Source organism: Emiliania huxleyi (genome assembly GCF_000372725.1).
Source record: "Emiliania huxleyi CCMP1516 unplaced genomic scaffold EMIHUscaffold_515, whole genome shotgun sequence".
Taxonomy (NCBI): domain Eukaryota; phylum Haptophyta; order Isochrysidales; family Noelaerhabdaceae; genus Emiliania; species Emiliania huxleyi.
The window spans coordinates 15960-34140 of NW_005198134.1; the positions used below are offsets into that span (position 1 = coordinate 15960).

An 18181-nucleotide genomic window follows, 5' to 3' on the forward strand; every position below is an offset into this window, starting at 1 on the left:
GCACGGGGGAGCATGAGCACCGCGCTAACCCCCTCCGGCGGTGCACCAATCCCCGCAGCATCAGCACCGGACTCGGCCGCGGCCCATCCCGGCATCGGCGCGTTATGCAAGCAGAGCGTGCCGCCCATCGACTCGACGAGCCGCCTCGCGATCTGCAGTCCGAGCCCGGTGCCCTCGGCGTCGCTCTTACGCGCCGCCGCCCCGCGGTAGCCCCACTCGAAGGCGCGCCGCAGGTCCTCGTCCGGCAGCGGCGGCGAGAACGAGTTCCAGACCTCGGTCAGCACCTTGCCCTCCTCCTCGCACCAGCGGCACGAGAGGCTGACGCACGGCTCGCCTCCGCCCGGCGGAGGCCGCGCGTACTTGAGCCCGTTGTCGATCACGTTGGCGAGCGCCTGCAGCGAGGCTCCAGGACGGGTCTGGCGCACGTCTGCTCGAGCCCGCTGTCGATCTCGTGCGGCGGAGCGCCTCGCGCAGCGCGCGCTCGGACGCCCTCACGCCGGGCACCTCCTCGTCGAAGAGCGCGAGCAGCTGCGCGCCGCGCGAGGAGGCGACCGCCGCGCCGACCGAGCACGCCTCGCGCAACACGTCCGTCACGAAGAGCACCGGCACGCCCACCTCGCCAGCAACCTCCCCCACGAAGAGAGAGACCTCCTCGCCCGCCCACCCCGCCGCCCCGCCCTCTTCCCCCCCCGCCGCCCTCCTGCCCTCCCGCCCGCCCTCCACCCGGGCGGCCGCTTTGCCGGGGTCACCCTTTGCCCAGGCCTTGGCACCGCCCTCTCCCGCGGGCGCCTGCTGCCGCCGCTCGGCCGGCGGGTCCCGCGGGGCGAGCAGCGCCATCGCGGCTGCGGCGGCGGGGAGAGCGGGCGCCGATGAGATTGCGTCGAGCGGCTCGAGCAGGTCGGAGGTTCGCTCGGCCTGGAGGAGGGAGGGGCGGCGGTGGAGGGATGTGTGTGTGTGGGGGGGGGGGGGGTGGAGGAGCCGGGAGGGCGGCAATGCGAGCAATGCGAGGGTGTGTGGGGTGCGGAGGAGGCGGAGGGCGGTCTAGGCGGGGAGAGCGAGGCGCCTGCAGGAGGATGTCGCGCAGGAGGCTGCGAGAGGCAAAATCCTCGAGCGGGAGCCGCCGCAGCAGCAGGCTGCACAGCGTCCGCGTCGCCGCAACGGGCGAGCGCAGCTGGTGGACAAAGGAGGCGAGGAGCTGGCGCAGCTCGTCAGCGCCCAGCTCGCCCATCTCCTCGCCACCGTCGCCTCCGCCTTCGCCTCCTCCTCCGCCGCCGCCGCGAGCTGCTGCGGAGGAGGCTCCGCGCTGCTCCGCGTCGCCGCCGCCGCCCGTGACCGGCTGGCCGCGGCTCCGCGCCGTGCCGCCCGCCCCCCTCTCCGAGGGCTGCGCGTGCGGCGAGGGCCCTCCCTGCCTCCGCCGCCCCCTCCTCCGCCCCTCCGCCTCCACCTCCCCCCCCTGCCGCATCCCGCCGCCGGCCGCCGCGCCGCCGTCTCGCGGCGCGTCGCCGTACACGATCTCGCGGTAGCCTCCGCCGAGGCCCGAGTACCTGCGGTCGAAGAGGGCGGCGACCGCGAGCGCCGAGGCCGCAGCCTCCAGCTCGCGCGCCTAGCGAGGGCGGCTCGCATGCTCGCAGAGAGAGAGAGGGGCGCCGCACCGCACCGCCGCAGAACCGTCGCCCCGCCTCCTCTCTCTCTCTCTCTCTCTCTCTCTCTCTCTCTCTCTCCCTCCCTCCCTCCCTCCCTCCCTCCCTCCCTCCCTCCCTCTCCCTCGCGGGATGCTCGCCTGCTCCTTGGTCCAGGACGCAGGTGGAGGGGAGGCGGGCGGCGCGGCCTCGCTCAGGCCCGGCGCGGCCCGCCAGATGGCCAGCATGCCGAGCACATCCGAGCCGTGCACGAGCGGTACAGAAAGGCCCGCCTCAGCAGCCTCCTCGGGCAGCCGCCCCAAGGGCAGCGGCGAGGCAGCGCGCGAGAGAAAGGGGTACGATGGCATCAGCGACCCCGCGTCGGTACCGCCCGGCAGCGGCGGCGAGTCGACTGACGGCCGGACGCCCTCACCGACGATCCATACCTTTTGGGTCGCCGGCCAGACCGCGGCCGGCACAAACTCGAGAGCGCCGGTCCGTGGGTCCTCGCGCCGAAAGTAGATGGCGGCGCGAGAGGCCTGCAGCCGCGCGCCGAGCACCTCAAACTGTGCCTGAGCGACTGACGCAAACTCAGGCGTCATCGGCGTTAGTGGCTCCCACAGCCGGCCCGCTCCGTGATCGCACATAGCCGTCGCCGCGCGGTGGCGCCCGCGCGCGCCGTGGCGAGCCGCGTGGCTCACCAGGGCACCGAGTATTAGCACGGCGCACATGCGGGCACGCAATCGCCACCGCCCCCCCCGTCCGTTTGGCTTCCCTGCTTCCCACCCCACCAACCCTATACCGCGCGCCACTTCAAAGACCGCCCCCGCCTGGTGAGAGAGGACGGCGACGGGGACATACACACAAATACACTACGTGCCTCCCCGTCTTTGTAGCCTGGCGTTTGTGCCCCGTTTGTGCCGCGTCCCGTGCCCCCGAGTTCATTCATTTTCATAACCTGTGTGAGAGAGAGATTTTTAGCAATACCAAACAACACCTGTGTGTGAGCTCTGTGTGTGTGTGTCTTCTTAGTATATACCATTGCATACTGCTCATGTGAATCAGGGGTCTGACACACCTCTTATAGAAGCCTGTATACAGCAGCTTGTGATGTGTTTGTTTATCGTACAATGGAGAGAGCTAAAAGTACAATGGAGAAGTTTACTTCGTAAGGTACCCACTCCCAACATTATTCCGCGACTCCCAACCTAGCTGCCCGGGCCTCCCACCTCACAAAGATTTGGCAAGAGCCACAAAGATTTGGCCGTCCACCAATGAGTGGCCAGGCCTCGTCCTCGACCGCAGCCGCGCCCGGCGCTCCACATCCACGGCCGCAAGGCAGGGCGCCGAAGGAGCACACGTGGGATGGAAGCTACGGGGAGAGCGGTGCCTGGCTGCACAACGTCACCGGGCTGCCCTGGGCCAAGGGCGGGCGATCAGCAGCCTCGATGGCTCAGCAGCGCGAGCGCAAGCGCGAGGACAAGCGCGACAGGAGCGGCAGGCCGGAGGCGTCCGGCGCGCAGAAGCGCAAGAAGGGCGCGGTGGAGGCGGAGCGGCGCGACAGGAACCGGCGGCTGAACGTCATCAACCAGTACCGCACAGCGGCTCGCAAGAAGAAGAAGATCCCACTCGACTCGAGCCAGGTGGCGCGCACTAGGGAGGAGAAGCGGCTTCTGGGCGACAATTTCGTGCACGAGGGCCAACGCGTGCGCGTGATCGAGGGGCTGCACGCTGGCTGCTGCGGCGTCGTGCTCGAGCGAGCCGTGCTGTGGGAGTGCGGCAGGGCGGTCACGGCCGTCGTTGAGCCGGAGCATCACCATGATGTGCTGCTGGACGAGGATGAAGATGAGGCCGGGCCGCGCCGCATTTCGCCTTACCAGGTGGAGCCGTGGCCTCGCGTCGGGCAGCAGGTCGGGCTTGATCTCAGCTTGATCTCAGCTTGATCTCAGCTTGATCTCGGCTGGACCCTGGCTGGATCTCGGATCTCGGCTGGATCTCTGCAGGTTTGCTGGCTGCCCGGCGAGCCCAACGCGATCGCCACGGTGACGTCTTTCCACGGCGGCGACGACAACGGCAGCGGCTACATCCTCTCTCGCCGCCTCTACGCCTCGCCGGCGACCGTCGAGGCGATGGCGGGTGGCGAGGTGCGTGGGACACGAGCAGCTTGAGTCATGAGCAGCTTGAGTCATAAGTCACGAGCTAAGAGTCACATAGCCGTGCAGGTGCGCGTCGGCTCGTGGGTGCGGCTGCTGCCGCCGCATCCAGAGTCATCGCCCGAGCTAGACGTCTCGACAGCCAGGCTGCCCGACGAGCCGTCGATCAAAGACGCGCAACGGATGCTTCACGAGCTCAACCTGCATGACGTCGCTGAGTTCAGCTCGGAGCAGCTGCACGAGCTCGTGACGTTCCCCTACTATCACCGAGTGCCCGGCTGGCACGCGCCGGCCATGTCTGCACAGCCCACACCGAGCACGCATCCGCATAGCTGGGTCTCAGCAAGCGCCGAGTTCCTGCCGTTGCGAGATGTGTATGTCGTGCGCGGTGCATGCACGGCGTGCGGAGATTGCCTCGAGCTGGAGTGCGTGACCATGGCATCTCATGATACTCTAGAGCCGCTCGGTAGCGAAAGCGAGCGAGATCCGTGCTGCGCACATTGCAACCACGACCACATGTTCAAATGCGCGCACATGGGTCACGCCGGCGAGTGTGTGTATTCGTGCCCAGAGTGCGAAGTGTCCGGTTCGAGCGATGGCGAGTCGGGTGCCAGCGATGACGACAGCGGTGAGTAGGTGAGTCTACCCTAAAAGTACTCCATTGTACCATGCGGAGCCTTTATTTCTACTCCTGCACACAACTAGGAGCGGTAAGATGTGCTAATGCAGTGATTGACAAAAAAACAGCTTTAGGGACAAATTCTTGTTTGCTCATCTCCTGTCGATATACGAGTCCCCTTGAATGATTTGTGGATTTTGTTTCAAGTTTCACCCCTAAGATATTGTCGGACTTTCAGTGTTCCTTCACTTGTTGCCCAAAAAAGAACATCTCTATCGCCAGTTGAGGCGCCTTGAAAAATGAGTAAAGCCAGGGAAAACATTTTGAGTGACTCGAGTGACTCCCAGGTTTTGCGCATACACATTGAAGCTCATGATACAGGGCGGTGCTACCAATACACCTGTGATTAGGAACCTTTTCTCTTTAAAGCTCTATTGAGGCAGTATGATCGAGTAACAGACGCGATCCCGCCCACTCTATCGGCTGCAGAGCCTGCGGTTGTAGAGCTTGCTGCTTCCCACCTTTACACTGAGACGGCCTGCAGGGCCGGCGCGGACCGCCTCGGGCGCGATGGCCCTCCTCAGTACCTACCTCTTTGATGCCTGTCGGCTCTCCAATCTCGTCGCCGGCGGCAGGCCCGCATGGCGCGCTGCTCGACGGCAGCCTGCTCCCCACCCTTCCAACAGTGACTTTTGCCTCGCTGCTCTTACTGCAGCCGCCTCCGGGGCCGGCGCCGGCCGCCTCGCCTCGCCAGTGCTGTCTACGCCTGCGACACGCATGTCGGCTCGCCGCCCGCGTCGCCCGCGGCGGGCCCGCATGGCTCGCCGCTCGTCGGGAGCGTTCCCAGCAGGCTGTGCAGGGCAGTCTGCCTCACTCAGGGCGCCGCCGCCGCTGCGCGGGGCCGCCACCGGCGCTGCTGCCGTGAACACTGCCGCCGTGTACGTCACCATCGCCTCTCTTCGTCGCCGATCTCGCCGACGCCGCTCGCCGCTCGCCGCCGCCCTGCCCTGCCCTGCCCTGCCCTCGCACAAACAAACAAACACACACCCACACACACACCCACATACACACACACATACACACACACAACACACCCTGCCCCAACCTCGAGCGCCCCGCGCCCTCCCGCCCAACGCCCTGCGCCGCACGCCTCGAGCTAGTAAACACCAGACACAGACATGTTTTCTTTCTTTTTCTACTCGGAGCCAGTGATACGAGAATACGCGCATGTTACGAGAATACACACTGCCCCCACGGAGTACCTGTACTACTTGACGATAATACAAGAATACGCAGCTTGGAATTTGCAGACGCCTATAAAGAAAAACAGCGAGCTAAATTTCGGCGGCTAAAAAGCAAAGGACGGGCGCTTTTGATCGGCAAAGGAAAGTTGGAGTAACGGCGACGGCGTTCGCAATGAAGTCGCCTGTCGAGCAGCTTCCGCGGCGCGCCTGCGCCGCGGGGTTGACCGACAGCCGCGCCTCTCGCGCCTCCCGCGCCACGCGCGGCGACGCGCACCCTGCGCGCCAGTCGGCGCACTGGCAGTACTGCACCAGCCAGCACGGCGTGGAGCAATGCATCCAGGGCATTGTGCTGGGCGCCAACCAGCATGCCTCAGGACAGAGCAAGGGAGCATGCTGCGCACCCTGGCGCAGCGCCAGCTCGCCTCCAACCAGGCATTCTCACCACTGCACAGCCGCCCACGAGCGCCCGCAGCTGCACTGCTCAACGCTGAAGCTCAGGAGCCTCCCCTTGTTGTCACAGCTTTGTGCAGTGCAGCGTGCGAGCAGCGCAGCGCCAGGCTGCCCCCTGGCACGCCCGGGCGGCTGTGGGACGGAGGCCCGCCGAGCGAGTGCGAGCCGCATCGGCGGCCATGTCTCCCGCCGCCGCGAGCGAGCGGCGCAAAGAGGCAGCGTCGCGCATGCTTTCCGAAACGATCTTTTATTTTGCACGCCCCGACGGCCTCCCTGCGGCTGCTCTGGCTTCGAGTGGCTGCTTCTACACAGCTGCTACACGAGCACTGACGCCACTCGCCTGAGACACATGTACCTATCGGTCCTCTTCGGCACGGGTCTAGCGTGCGCGACGGCGCAGGCGTTCTTCTCGTAACGGTCGTCTTCTTCCCGTAACGGTCGTCTTCTCTCAAACCAGCCTCAGACTCGGCTCAGAGCCCAAAATTTGACGATTTCCACGGAGTTTTCCCGGGAAAAGAGAGAGGAAAAGAGAGGGTGTTGTAGAGAAAAAAGGAAAGGAAAACAGACGGGGTGCGAGAGGCAAACTGTGCTCAGCCCAACACGTTGAACCGGCGGCGACCCCAAAGGAAGACTCGGCGACTTTCGTCGGCACGCTGGTAGTGACCAGGAGAAGAGAATGGCGCCATTTCAAGGCACCGTCGGCGTGGCAGAGATTTCGTTGTCGGGAAATATCTTTTTTTGGCTCTGGACCGCGCCGGCGCGAGAGGCCCACCGCGCTAGCGATGGACGTCACATCGGTGCTGCTCGCCGCGCAGTCCCATGACCAGGCGATCCGGCAGCAGGCCGAGCAGCAGCTCGAGTCGGCGAAGCAGCAGAACCTGGCGCGGCGCTCGCTGCGGTGCTCTCGGCTCTGCACCCGACTGACAGCCGCTCTCTCCCCCTCCCCCTCCCAGCCGCTGCTGATGTCGCTGATGGCGACTGAGCTCGCCAACGAAGGCAAGGAGCTGCGCATCCGCCAGGCCGCCGGGCTGGTGCTCAAGAACTGCCTCAGTGCCAAGGCGCGCGCACTCCCGCCCACCAATCCCCTGCGCTCAAGCGGGCCTGCAGCGCCGCGCGTGCTGGCTCTGCGCGCGCCTCGCGGCCCGCCGCGGGCGCTCTCTCGCACGACGGCGCGCCGCACGCGCGCGCGGAGCGTCGTCCTGTGCGAGCCGTCTCTCTTGACAGAGCTGTCTCAACACGCTTCGCTGCCCGCCGGCACGCCTTCCACCTGCCGCCGCCTGCCGCGCGCCGCGTAGGACGGGACGAAGCAGCAGCAGCTGGCGCAGCTGTGGCTTCAGACGGACGCCAACGCCAAGCAGCAGATCAAAAACACCGTGCTCGGCACGCTCGGCAGCAGCGTCAAGGCGGCGCGGCACACGGCCGCGCAGGCCGTCTCTGCAATGGCAACCATCGACCTGCCGCACAACCAGTGGCCGGAGCTGATCCAGGGGCTGGTCACCAACGTGACCCAGGCGCCCAACGGCTTCGTCAAGCAGTCCTCGCTCGAGGCGCTCGGCTACATCTGCGAAGAGATCGATCCGGACGTGCTGCAACCGCAATCCAACCTCATCCTTACCGCAGTCATCCAGGCGACCGCCACTTCCGAGAACCGCCCCACTCCCCACCTCCCACGCTGCGCACCCGCCAGAGGGCTCGCCGGGGCCACGCCAGGCGCCGCCCCGGCCCTCTCGGGCTGCCGCCGCTGCCGCCGTCACCCTCGCCTCTCTCCTCCCAGCCTCGCCTGAGCTGCTGCTGCTGCTGCGGCCTCCCCCCCAGGGCATGCGCAAGGACGAGGCGGACGAGGAGATCCGGCGCGCGGGGACCAACGCGCTGCTCAACGCGCTCGAGTTCGTCAAGACCAACTTCGACAACGAGGTGGAGCGAAACTACATCATGCAGACCGTCTGCGAGACGTGCACCGCCGAGTCAAAGGAGCTCAAGTCGGCGGCGTTCGAGTGCACCGTGCGAGTAGTCGAGCTGTACTACGACAAGCTCGCACCGTACATGCAGGCGCTGTACACGCTGACGCTGCAGGCGATCGAGAAGGCGACGCACGACCCGGCGGAGGACGAGGTCGGCCAGCAGGCCATCGAGTTTTGGTCCACCATCTGCGACGAGGAGCTCGAGCTGATCGAGGAGGCGCACGAGGTGGAGCAAGAGGCCGCCGCGCCCCTCTGCGTAGAGTGCCCCCCTCCCGACCCTTCACGGGCCCGCCCGATAGGCGGAGCAAGAGCAGCCGCCGCGCCCCCCCTCGCGGCCGTGCCAGAACTTCGTGCGCGGCGCGGCCGCCTTCCTGACGCCGCTGCTGCTCGAGGGCCTGACGAAGCAGGACGAGGACGACGACGACGACACGTGGAACGTGGCGATGGCGGCGGCGACCTGCCTCGCTCGCGTGGCGCAGGTGGTCGAGGACGAGGTGGTGCAGTACGTGACGCCCTTCATCGAGCGCCACATCACCGCGACCGATTGGCGGCGGCGCGAGGCGGCGACGCTTGCTTTTGGCTCCATCCTGGAGGGGCCGTCGCCAAAGGCGCTGCAGCCGTACATGGCGGACGCGCTCAACCTGATGATCCGGCTGATGCGCGACGCGTCGGTCCAGGTCAAGGACACGGCGGCGTGGACCATCGGGCGCGTGTGCGAGCACCACATCCTCGCGATCACCGCGGAGCAGTGGCAGCAAATGACGCGCGCGCTGCAGCCGGGGGAGCCGCCCGAGGCGGAGGGTGTGCTGCTCGCGGGGCTCAAGGACGAGCCGCGCGTCGCCGCCAACGTGTGCTCCGCGCTGCACAACCTGGCGGAGCACTGCGAGGAGACGCGCAACAACCCGACCAACGTGCTCTCGCCCCTCTTCGTCGACCTCGCGCGCGCGCTGCTCGCCTGCACCGAGCGGCCCGACGCGGGCGAGCGGAATCTGCGCGTCTCGGCGTACGAGGCGCTGAACACGACGCTCACCAACGCGGCCGAGGACACCAAGGCCCACATTGCCCAGCTGCTGCCCGTCATCGCGGGCCGGCTCGAGCAGTCCTTCGCGATGCAGATCGTCTCCAACGACGACCGCGAGGCGCAGAACGAGCTGCAGGGGCTGCTGTGCGGCACGCTGCAGGTGTGAATAGTGTAGTAGTGTTCACGCAGGTGGCGGCGCCGCGCGCTCCGCTCTCGCGCGAGGGGTGGCTCTTCACACCCGCGCCCCGCTGCGAACCAGGTGGTGACGCAGAAGCTGGGCCAGCTCGACCGCGAGATGGCCGACCGCCTCATGCAGCTCTTCCTCCAGGTCTTTGGCTCCAAAAACTCGACGGTGCAGGAGGAGGCGCTCATGGCCGTCGGCGCCGTCGCAAACGGTGCGACCGCGACGCGCCGCCCGCCGCCCTCCTTCAGCCCCGCGGCGGCCGTCCGCGTGAGGAGTACCAGACGGCAAGAACTCTGACCTCCCCGTGAGGGACCCGTGAGGGACTCAACACCTCAAGCACTCTCCGACGGACCCCGCGCCTCCTGCGCCGCTCCCCTCCCCCCTCCCCCGGCCCACAGCGACCCCACCAGCTCGCGACTCACCCCGACCCTCGCCCTGCCCGCAGCTGTCGAGTCCGAGTTTGAGAAGTACATGCCCCACTTCCGCCCCTTCCTCTGCCTCGGCCTCAACAACTACGAGGAGCACCAGGTCTGCGCCGTCGCCGTCGGCGTGGTTGGCGACATCTGCCGCGCGCTCGAGGTCAAGGTGCTGCCTTACTGCGAGGAGATCCTGCAGCTGCTGCTGCGCAACCTCCAGAACCCCGCGCTCAACCGCAACGTCAAGCCGCCCATCCTGTCGTGCTTTGGCGACATCGCGCTCGCCGTCGGGGGCAACTTCGAGGCGTACCTGCAGGTGACTATGTCGATGCTCGAGCAGGCCGGCATGACTGCGATGGACGTGTCCAACCCGGACTTGGTCGACTACTTGGGGCAGCTGCGGGAGGGGATCTTCGAGGCGTACACGGGCGTGCTGCAGGGGCTGCGCGCAGATAACAAGGGGCCGAAGTTCACGCCCTACCTGCAGGGGGCGATGCGCTTGCTACACCAGGTGGCGCTCCCTCCGGCCAGAGGCGCCGACTGCAGGATGCGTTGGGATCACGGGCCGGCGCGTGCTCCCACCAGGTGGCCGAGTCGTGCGGCCACGACCATGTGTCGGACGACCTCTGCCGCGCCGCCGTCGGCGTCGTCGGAGACCTCGCGATGACCGTCGGGCCAGAGTTCACGCGGATAGCGAAGCAGGAGCCGCACAAGAGCTACTTGAAGGTGCTGCTGAAGGAGGCGCGCTAGCCTCGCCAAACGGGGCGCTGCGGCAAGCGCGAGCAGCAAACCCACCACGAGCCTGCGTCTGGTTAGGCGCGCCAATCGCCCAACGAGATGACGCAGCAGGTTGGCTCCTGGGCGACGCGCACAGTGTCCCAATAGCGGCCAGTCGTACCGCCGTCTCCCGCGAGGCGCGCCCTCGCCCCCTCGCCTCTCTCCCCTTTCCGCCCGACCGCCGCCTCCCTTGCATCTCACCCCCGCGTAACCCGCTGCACAGGCGGTTTTGGCCGCCAGCAACGCTCCGTCTTGGTTGCTGCGCCGGCCGTTGTATTCGCATCATATGCACGCCCCCACCCTCTGTATTCCGGCGGCACCCAACCCCGCTTCACTCTAGTTCGGCGTGCGGCGCGCTGGTCTGACGAGTGTCAGTGATCAGCGCCTCTCGCGCTATCAGCTAGGTGTGTCGCGCTGTGTGCTAGCCCTCCGTATTGCCCCTGCGCGTTGAGTGTTTCTTCTAACAAAGAGATTTAGGGTACATTGAAGCTGCAAGCACCATGATCGGCCATCGAGCATCGTGCCACTGCCTGCCAGGCGATCGATGCGGACGATGCTGATTGGTGATTGTGAAGTTCGTGTCTCGAGGAGCGTCGCCGCCGCCACAAACTGCTTCTTGAAGGCGGCCACTGCGCGGAATTGGGAATAACGTACGCACGCTACCCCGTCCCCCGCGAGCCCGACAAGCGACATAAAGTATGTCACATCAGCACACAGCAGTCTTCAGTCAACAGTCATCACAAAAATGAAGGCACCACATCTCACATGCGCGCCGCCGCGAGGCCGTAGGGGCGGGGCATGGGAGGCGCCGCATCGCTCGCCTCCGGGTCTTCCTCCGACCCGGAGAGGTCACTCGTGTGCGCTCGCGTCAACTCGCGGCGAGCGCCGTCGTCGTTCTCGTCGAGGTCCTCCTCTTCCTCCTGCGAGGGGGGCGGGGGCGAGGATGAGGGAGGAAAGACTCCAACGCCAGTGAGGGGCGAGCTGCCGGATGTGTGTCTCACGAGTGTCCCGGGAGTGTCGCCTCCTCGAGCGAGTCGAGGCGCGAGATGCGAGTCGAGGCGCGGGAGACCCTGCCTCGCTCCGGGAACATGAGCTCCGCTGCGGCCGCCTCCACCGCCGCGCGGCCCACCAGCTCGTACAGCCGCTCCAGCGCTTCCGCAGGAGGCAACCTGCGGAGCAAGTCACTCGCGTGTGTCTCTCCCATGCAGCCACTCTCCTCAACGCGCGGTTGTCGCGGCATGTGCGTGTGTCTCGGGCTCACTTTCCAGCGCTCAAGCTGCTGTTGAGCGAGCGCAGCCGCCGGTCGGCCGTGTTGAGAGCGCACCTGGGACGAGGGAGTCAGCAGCGCACTCAAAGCTAGCGGGTGTGCGGCCGGGAGGGCAGGAGAGAGGATATTGGCGAGGCGCGAGCGGCGTGCGAGGTCAGAGCTCACTGGAAGACGAGGTCGCTGCAGCTGACGAGGACTGTGCGGCGCGGCCCGTCCCCCGCCTCGCGGTACTCCTCCCCCGGCAAGCAGTCGGACGGCATGGCCGACGATGTCGCCATAATAGAGGGTGGTGGGACGGCCGAGTTCGCGTTCGCCGAGCAGGCTTGCGCCGGGTTTGCCCTCCGCTCGAGGGCGAGCTCCCAGAAAGGCCTGCTCTTGACGAGCCGCCTGCCGCCCGAGACCGAGGTGCCCACCTGACGCTTGGGCGGCGCGTTCGCCAGGCCCTCCTCACGCGGCGCAGCTTCAATTCCTTCAAAGCATCCCCGGCAGCCTCCATCCCGCCCTCCCTTGTGGTGGTCGTGCGCTGCACGCCGATAGCGTGACGGCCTATTCGAGAGCACTCGGCGTCAGGCTCCGGATGGGGAAATGACAAGCGCAACTGCGGTGAAGGCCGCCGCAGGAAGGCTCGCAGGCGGCTGGGCGGCACGCGAGCCTCGCCGCCGCCGTCGCCTTCGCCTCCCGCGCCGCTGGGTGCGCAGGGCGATCGGCCGTTCAATTGGCCGCCCGTCGGTTTGCAGGGCGATTGGCCGACGAGAGAGGCAACCACGCCGTGCCAGAAGCCCTCGCCGCGGCTGGCGCTGCAAGCAGAGGGCGGCGCGGCGGATCTCTGCCGCGCCAGCCGCCGCTCGGGCGTCAGAAAGCGAGCTCGCTGCCGCCGTTGAGTTTTCGGCGGCTCTTGCGCGGCGGCCGCTTCCAGCGTCGAAGAGTCTGCGGGAGAAGTCGGCTCGGGCGGCGGCGTAGCTGGCGGTGGGCCGTCCGCCGCGAGCGCTGCCTTTGGATCCAAAGGCAGCGGCGTCGTGGGCGGTGTGAGACACGGCGACACCGCTGCAACCACAGTATCGAGCCACGAGCGTTGGATACTCTGAGGCGTCGGCGATGCCGGAGGCTGAGCCGAGCGGGCGGTCCCCGGTCGGCGGCACGCCTCCGCAGCAGCGAGCCTCCAAAAGCTGGCGTCTGCATGCGGCGAGAAGCAGGTCCGCAGCGAAGGCGAGGCGATCGCGGGTGGCGGCGTTGGTGGTGGTGGCGGCGTTGGTGGCGGCGGCTGTGGCGGCGGCGTTGGTGGCGGCGGCTGCAGCCTCGAGTTGCCCTCCGAGCTTAGCGGTGAGAGTGGGACTCGGCGCGCCTTGTTTTCAGGTGAGCCCGGCCCACAGACAGGAGGCGGCGGCGTGACGTGCGGCACGGGCGAGAACATGGCTGCGACTGCGACTGCCGAGTCAGAGTCCGATCACGGGGTTCAAAAACTTAGCTCAAGAAATTGCAAACCGGCGCGTGCTCCAAGTGCTGAAAGTGCTGCGAGCCACACACCCGCCTCAATCCTCTCCCACCAGCACCACTCGCATCCTCCCCGCGGTCCTCCGTCGGCCGCGCCACACTTCACAACAACCCGCCTGCAGCAATCAGCGATCCCGCCCAGATCACGTTGTGCGACACCGCGACCAGCCCGAGTTGCGCGCCCCTCCGCCGCGCGAGCCGCCGCCGCGCGACCTGCGCCTCCCAGTCGCGCATCTCGTCGGGGCCCGCGACTAGCCTCACGCCCCCGGCGCCTCCAGCCTCGGCGGGCGAGGGGCGGAGCCTCAGCGGCGGCTCCATGCTCGCGCACCTATAGGATGGATCCACTTCCCTCGCGGGCTGCTCCTCCGGCCTCCTGCGGCGGCGGCGTCCTCGCGCACAGCCGCAGCAGCTGCTCGCTCCTCGCGTCGTCGACGTACAGCTCGACCCGGCGCGGGACCACCCCCGAGGCGGGGGGCGGGTGCGGTCTCACCAGCTGCGGCTCGGCAGAGGGCAGAGGCGGTGCGGGGCCGTCGGCATCGTCCACCCCTTGCGACAGCTGATGGAAGAAGTGGAGGGTGCCCACCTGCGGCGGGCCACCTCGTCCTTCAGAGCTGGTCCTCTTCAGAGCTGGTCCTCCCTCGCGCGGGAGTGAGAGGGCAGAGGTGCTCACCTGAGCCACCCCCTCCGGCAAACCGCGGAGGTCGAGCGACCGCCGGGAGGAGGACGAGGAGGAGCCCAGCCCGCGCTCGTCAAGCTGCCACAGCCCGCGCCGCTCCGCCTCGCAAAAGAGCTTGTCAGCAGCGGCCACCCTCTCCGCCTCGAACTCCGCCGCCATCAGAGCGCCTAGTGCGCAAGACCGCCCGACGTCGCTCGAGCCTCGGCCGAAGCTCGCCCAGACGCAGCCGTGTTCAGAGCGCCGACGGCGACGGGCGGCATCGCGCGCCGGACCTCCTCCCCGTGCGCCGCGAGTGCGCGCGCGCCGCCCAAGTTTCCCTCTCGCAGGCACTGCAGCACCAGCGCCCCGCGCTGCTCCGACTCTGTGATTAGCAGCCGACCGCCCGCCGCCCCCGCCGCCGCTGCCGCCGACCCCGCTGCCGCTGCCGCCGCCGCCGCCGCCGACGGCGGCGGCGGCGGTAGCGGCGGCGCGTGCGCATCGATGTGTGCCTCGATCTCCTGCGCCACAAGTCACCGAGATGAAGCCGAGAGCGAGAGACGAGAGGGGGCCGAGATGAAGCCGAGAGGGAGAGGGAGCCGAGGTGAAGCCGAGCTGCAGCTTCGCGCTCCTGCATCACCGCCACCGCCTCGAACGGCGCCGCCGAGCAGCGCGCGGCGGCGGCGATGAGCGAAGAGATGGCTGGTCCGCCGCCGCGCAGCCGCAAGCCGCGCCTGAGGAGGAGTCGATTCACGTTGATCATGCGGGCTCGGCCCCAGCCGGCGAGGCCGCGTAGCCGCGAGGGGCTGCCTTCGGAGCCGGCGGCAGAGGGAGATGGCGGCCTCGGTCTCGCTCGCGTCGGCGAGCGCGCGAACGAGCGCAGTCAGTGCCCTGCTCTCCGGCACCACACCGTCCGAGAGGCACTTGTCGCAGGCAGACAGCGCGCGCTCGGTCTGCCCGAGCCGCAGTCGCCCGAGGATGAGGGCGGTGTAGAGCGCGGCGTCGGGGCGGACGCCGCGCTTCCGCATCAGCCCGCCAGCCGCGAGCAGCGCGTCGTCGTCGCCGCAGCTCACCGCCGCCTCAATCAGAGGCACGAACGCGGCAGTCGACGGCTCGCGCGCCGCTGTAAGCCAGCGGAGGGTCGCGTCGATGCCTCCGTCGTTGAGGACGAGCTCGGAGAGCTCCGCGTCGAGGGAGGAGGAGGAGGCGCCCTTCCGCGACGCGGCGGCCGCCGCCGCTGTCGCCGCCGCCACCTCGCCCCTTGCTCCGCCGCCGGAGTCGTCGTGGACGGCGATCCGGGCGAGTGCCGCGTACCGTGGGCCCGAGAGACGCTCGCCCGAGGAGAGGACCGCGCGGGCCAGCGCGCCCATGGCCCCGCGAGCATTCCGCATCACCGAGGGCTTGCTTGCGTTGCGGCTGCGGAGAGGGCGCAGAACCCGGTCCGCTGTCGCCCCCGCGAAGTGTGTCCTTGTTGTCCTTTGGCCGTTGGGTACGCCGCGCCACCAAGGGACCCCGTTCCACCAAGAACCTCAGTATCCTCTCAAAGGCCTCCCATGTGGCATCCGTCTCGGACAGCTCACGGTACGCCCTCGAGGTCCGGAAGAGAGTCCGAGTCGGCCGAGTCAGCCCGGTGAAGTCTCCAGCGACCAGCCTCATCTGACCGCTTGATACGCTCTCGTCTCTCGACCCAGGAGGCCATTTGCGTGTGCCCACGCGAGGTGCGGGTCGCCTGCCGGGGAGCGAGGACGGGCTGAGCATCTGCGTACTGAACGGGACGCGCCGGCCGCCCTGCCTCTCTGCCTTTGCCACCCTCGTATCCTAGTCGTCGCCGTCCGGCCGAACCCACACGCCACGCAAGAAGTTCCATTCGCATGCATGGAACGCCAGAGACGGTCGGGGCTCTGGCTCGGGGCCTGGGAGTGCCGCCGGCAGCACGCACAGCGTTCAATGCTGCCGCCGCTCCGTCCGTGCCGACGACATTGGTTGTAGAATCTTAAAATACAACCCTCTCTCACAGCAGAAGGAGGCAGATGGCCAATAGCCACGAGCGTTACGAAATGTTGCGGGACCGCGAGCGTAAAAAATCTGTTAATGCGAATGCGAGACAGGCAGGATTTCCTGCGCCTGTCGAACCCTTAACGTGTGCGCGATGCGCCCTCTCCCGAGCGAGTCCCGTTGCCGGTGCCCTTCCGTGCCCTACCCCCCTGCCTGGGTGGGAACGTCCTTCCAACGACGGTGTCGCTGCGGCGGTGTGTGTGCGCGCCTGTGTGTATGGATAAGAGTTTTGCCAGCCGCTGTGCCAGATCTCCTCGAATCAGCCTTCGTTCGAGACGTGCGAACCTGCCGCCTGCGCCCCGTCCCCGTCGCGAGCGGCGCGGCCGCGCGGCCGAATGCGCTGTGCAGAGTGCAACGTGCTGTGCAGGCGCCCACATCCTGGCCCTATCTCCGCAACGTATTTGTATTACAAGGCAGGTCACACGACTCGAGAATATGCGGCACGGCACAGGGAGTCACAAGACCGTTAGAGGTTGCAAGAGGCCCCGAGAGGCCCCGAGAGGGCCAAACACCAAACGGTCAACGCCGCAAGCCATGGAGCCGCTACGGCTCTAAGCGCTATCCTCCGAGTCGGACAGTAGCCAGGCGTGCGACGCGAGCACTGGCGTCGGAACAAGTAGCACGTCGTCGAAACCAGCCTCGAGCACCTGCTCACGATGGACGTTGGCGGCGTTGTGCGAGACAGCGACGACACGTGCACGGGCTGCGCCCTCATGCGCCTCCCAGGTTCGGAACTGGCGAACCAGCGTTGCATCGATCCTCAGCAGATCCACCAACGCGAGAGTGAACTCGTGCGTCGAGGTCAAAAGGCGAAGCCCCGCTGCGCCGTCAGACGCAACGACGACGCTGCCGCGAGCGACTCGGAGAACAGCGGAGAGCTTGCTGGCAAGGTCGTCGTCGCCAACAACCAGTACGCGACTTTCCCAGTATATAGAGCCGGCCGGCGCATGTTCCTCGTCGAACTGGAAGACCTGAGGCGTCATAGGAATCTACAATGTATGCATGACGAGGATTGGGGGGGTACCGTGCTTCGTCGTTGCACAAAATGAGAAAAAATCTTTTTTTTTGAGAGCGCCTTCGTTGTTAATAGTACAAACCCAATGGTCCTCTGCGAGTGGTTTTCCACAGTGAGAAACTCCGAGAGTCGGCGTCTGGCGCGCCGCTAAGGTTTTTTTGCTCGCGTTTTCCTATTCCAATAGCATGTGTGCATGACCCCGCTTGTTGCGTGTCTGTGACTGTCACTGTCGGGGGGATTTTTAGAACTCACTGTGCTGTCGTGCGATTTCGGGCCCGGGGGGTTGTGCTTGGGTGTGAGACGAACGTCACAGGCGAGAACGCCTCACACACAAGCTCACAACCTGCTCCCTTTTTACATCCTCTACCCCCTGCTGACACTGACCCCCTCCATTGTGATTTTCCTCCATTGTGATTCGTGTCACACCTAGCCGCCTGGCATGGGCGACTGGTCGATCGTCGCAAACTCGTCGCGCGAGATGCACCCCGACTCGTCGAGGTCGAGAGTCCGCAGTACCTGAGGACGCGTGGTGCCGTCGCGCCGTGGGCGTGCCTAGACCAAAGGACCCACCGCGCACACCATCTGTCGTCAGCTGTGTTTGCTGTATCTGGTCGCGTCTCGGCTACATCTCGCGTTCGAGACGAGGAAGGGGGACGGCTCTGCGCCGAGCGCCTGTCGCAGCGCAATGCGGATCTCGCCCTCCGAGATCTCGCCGTCGCCTGTTGACGGACCAACGTGTGGAGAGACGCTGCTCACAGATCTCGCCCTTCGAGATGCCGCCGTCTCGCCGTCGAGGTCGAGCGCCTCGAACGAGCCCAGCCGCCTCCACATCCGCTTCGCCTGGTGCATGACGACCACGTTCAGCGCGGGCAGAAAGTTGTCCTCGTCGGGCAGCTCCTCGGCGTGCAACTACAGGCGAGAGGCAGCCAGATCCTCTTCACGCGAGTGTGGAGAGGCGGCCCTCGCCGCGGGCGTCGCGCGCCTTCCCAAACTCCACCAGCGGCAGGATCTTGAAGGCGCCTTTCATCAGGTTCCGCGGCAGCGCCACCGAGTAGCTCGCCGATGGCTCGAGCGGCTTGCCTCCGATGCGGATCTCGCCCGCCATGACTCCGCCCTCGCCGATGCGAACCTCCACAGAGTCATCCAGCTGCAGGAAGGCGCGGTTCTCCTCGCTCGGCGCCTCCTCGGTGGGCAGCCGCGAGGCGAGGACGGCATCCCGCAGCGTCGCGCCGGGCATCTGCACCACCACCATCTTGG

The 18181-nt window shown here is 67.1% G+C and overlaps 5 protein-coding genes across 5 annotated transcripts in view; 1 reads left to right on the forward strand and 4 right to left on the reverse strand.

Annotated features, from left to right (window-relative positions):
* The window catches only part of EMIHUDRAFT_119687 (putative sensory transduction histidine kinase), a gene marked incomplete at both ends in the record, with an annotated part of 4718 nt that extends 2368 nt beyond the window's left edge, over window positions 1-2350 (reverse strand). Inside the window, 4 exons of the mRNA XM_005766339.1 lie at window positions 68-392; window positions 505-915; window positions 1445-1603; window positions 1877-2350. Of these exons, the coding sequence (XP_005766396.1) occupies window positions 68-392; window positions 505-915; window positions 1445-1603; window positions 1877-2350 (1369 nt within the window). The remainder of the gene's footprint in view (window positions 1-67; window positions 393-504; window positions 916-1444; window positions 1604-1876) is intronic.
* A 4511-nt stretch (window positions 2351-6861) lies between these two features.
* EMIHUDRAFT_419647 (hypothetical protein) lies at window positions 6862-10930 on the forward strand. Its single transcript, XM_005766340.1, has 10 exons — window positions 6862-7135; window positions 7193-7200; window positions 7381-7713; window positions 7901-8272; window positions 8358-9227; window positions 9327-9462; window positions 9697-10178; window positions 10253-10408; window positions 10484-10581; window positions 10668-10930. The coding sequence occupies exons 1-9, from the start codon at window positions 6868-6870 to the stop codon at window positions 10550-10552; spliced, it is 2694 nt and encodes an 897-aa protein (XP_005766397.1). The 5' UTR covers window positions 6862-6867; the 3' UTR covers window positions 10553-10581; window positions 10668-10930.
* Window positions 10931-14613: 3683 nt separating this feature from the next.
* On the reverse strand, window positions 14614-15553 carry EMIHUDRAFT_246531 (hypothetical protein; the record flags this gene model as incomplete). Its single annotated transcript, XM_005766341.1, has 5 exons — window positions 14614-14664; window positions 14760-15035; window positions 15204-15270; window positions 15383-15442; window positions 15516-15553. The coding sequence occupies 5 exons, from the start codon at window positions 15551-15553 to the stop codon at window positions 14614-14616; spliced, it is 492 nt and encodes a 163-aa protein (XP_005766398.1).
* Window positions 15554-16460: 907 nt separating this feature from the next.
* Window positions 16461-16892, reverse strand: EMIHUDRAFT_246532 (hypothetical protein; the record flags this gene model as incomplete). Its single annotated transcript, XM_005766342.1, has 1 exon — window positions 16461-16892. One exon carries the CDS (start codon window positions 16890-16892, stop codon window positions 16461-16463), a length of 432 nt encoding a protein of 143 aa, XP_005766399.1.
* A 458-nt stretch (window positions 16893-17350) lies between these two features.
* Window positions 17351-18181, reverse strand: part of EMIHUDRAFT_119690 (hypothetical protein) — a gene marked incomplete at both ends in the record, with an annotated part of 2400 nt that continues 1569 nt past the window's right edge. Inside the window, 3 exons of the mRNA XM_005766343.1 lie at window positions 17351-17440; window positions 17681-17833; window positions 17922-18104. Coding sequence (XP_005766400.1) covers window positions 17351-17440; window positions 17681-17833; window positions 17922-18104 — 426 coding nt within the window. The remainder of the gene's footprint in view (window positions 17441-17680; window positions 17834-17921; window positions 18105-18181) is intronic.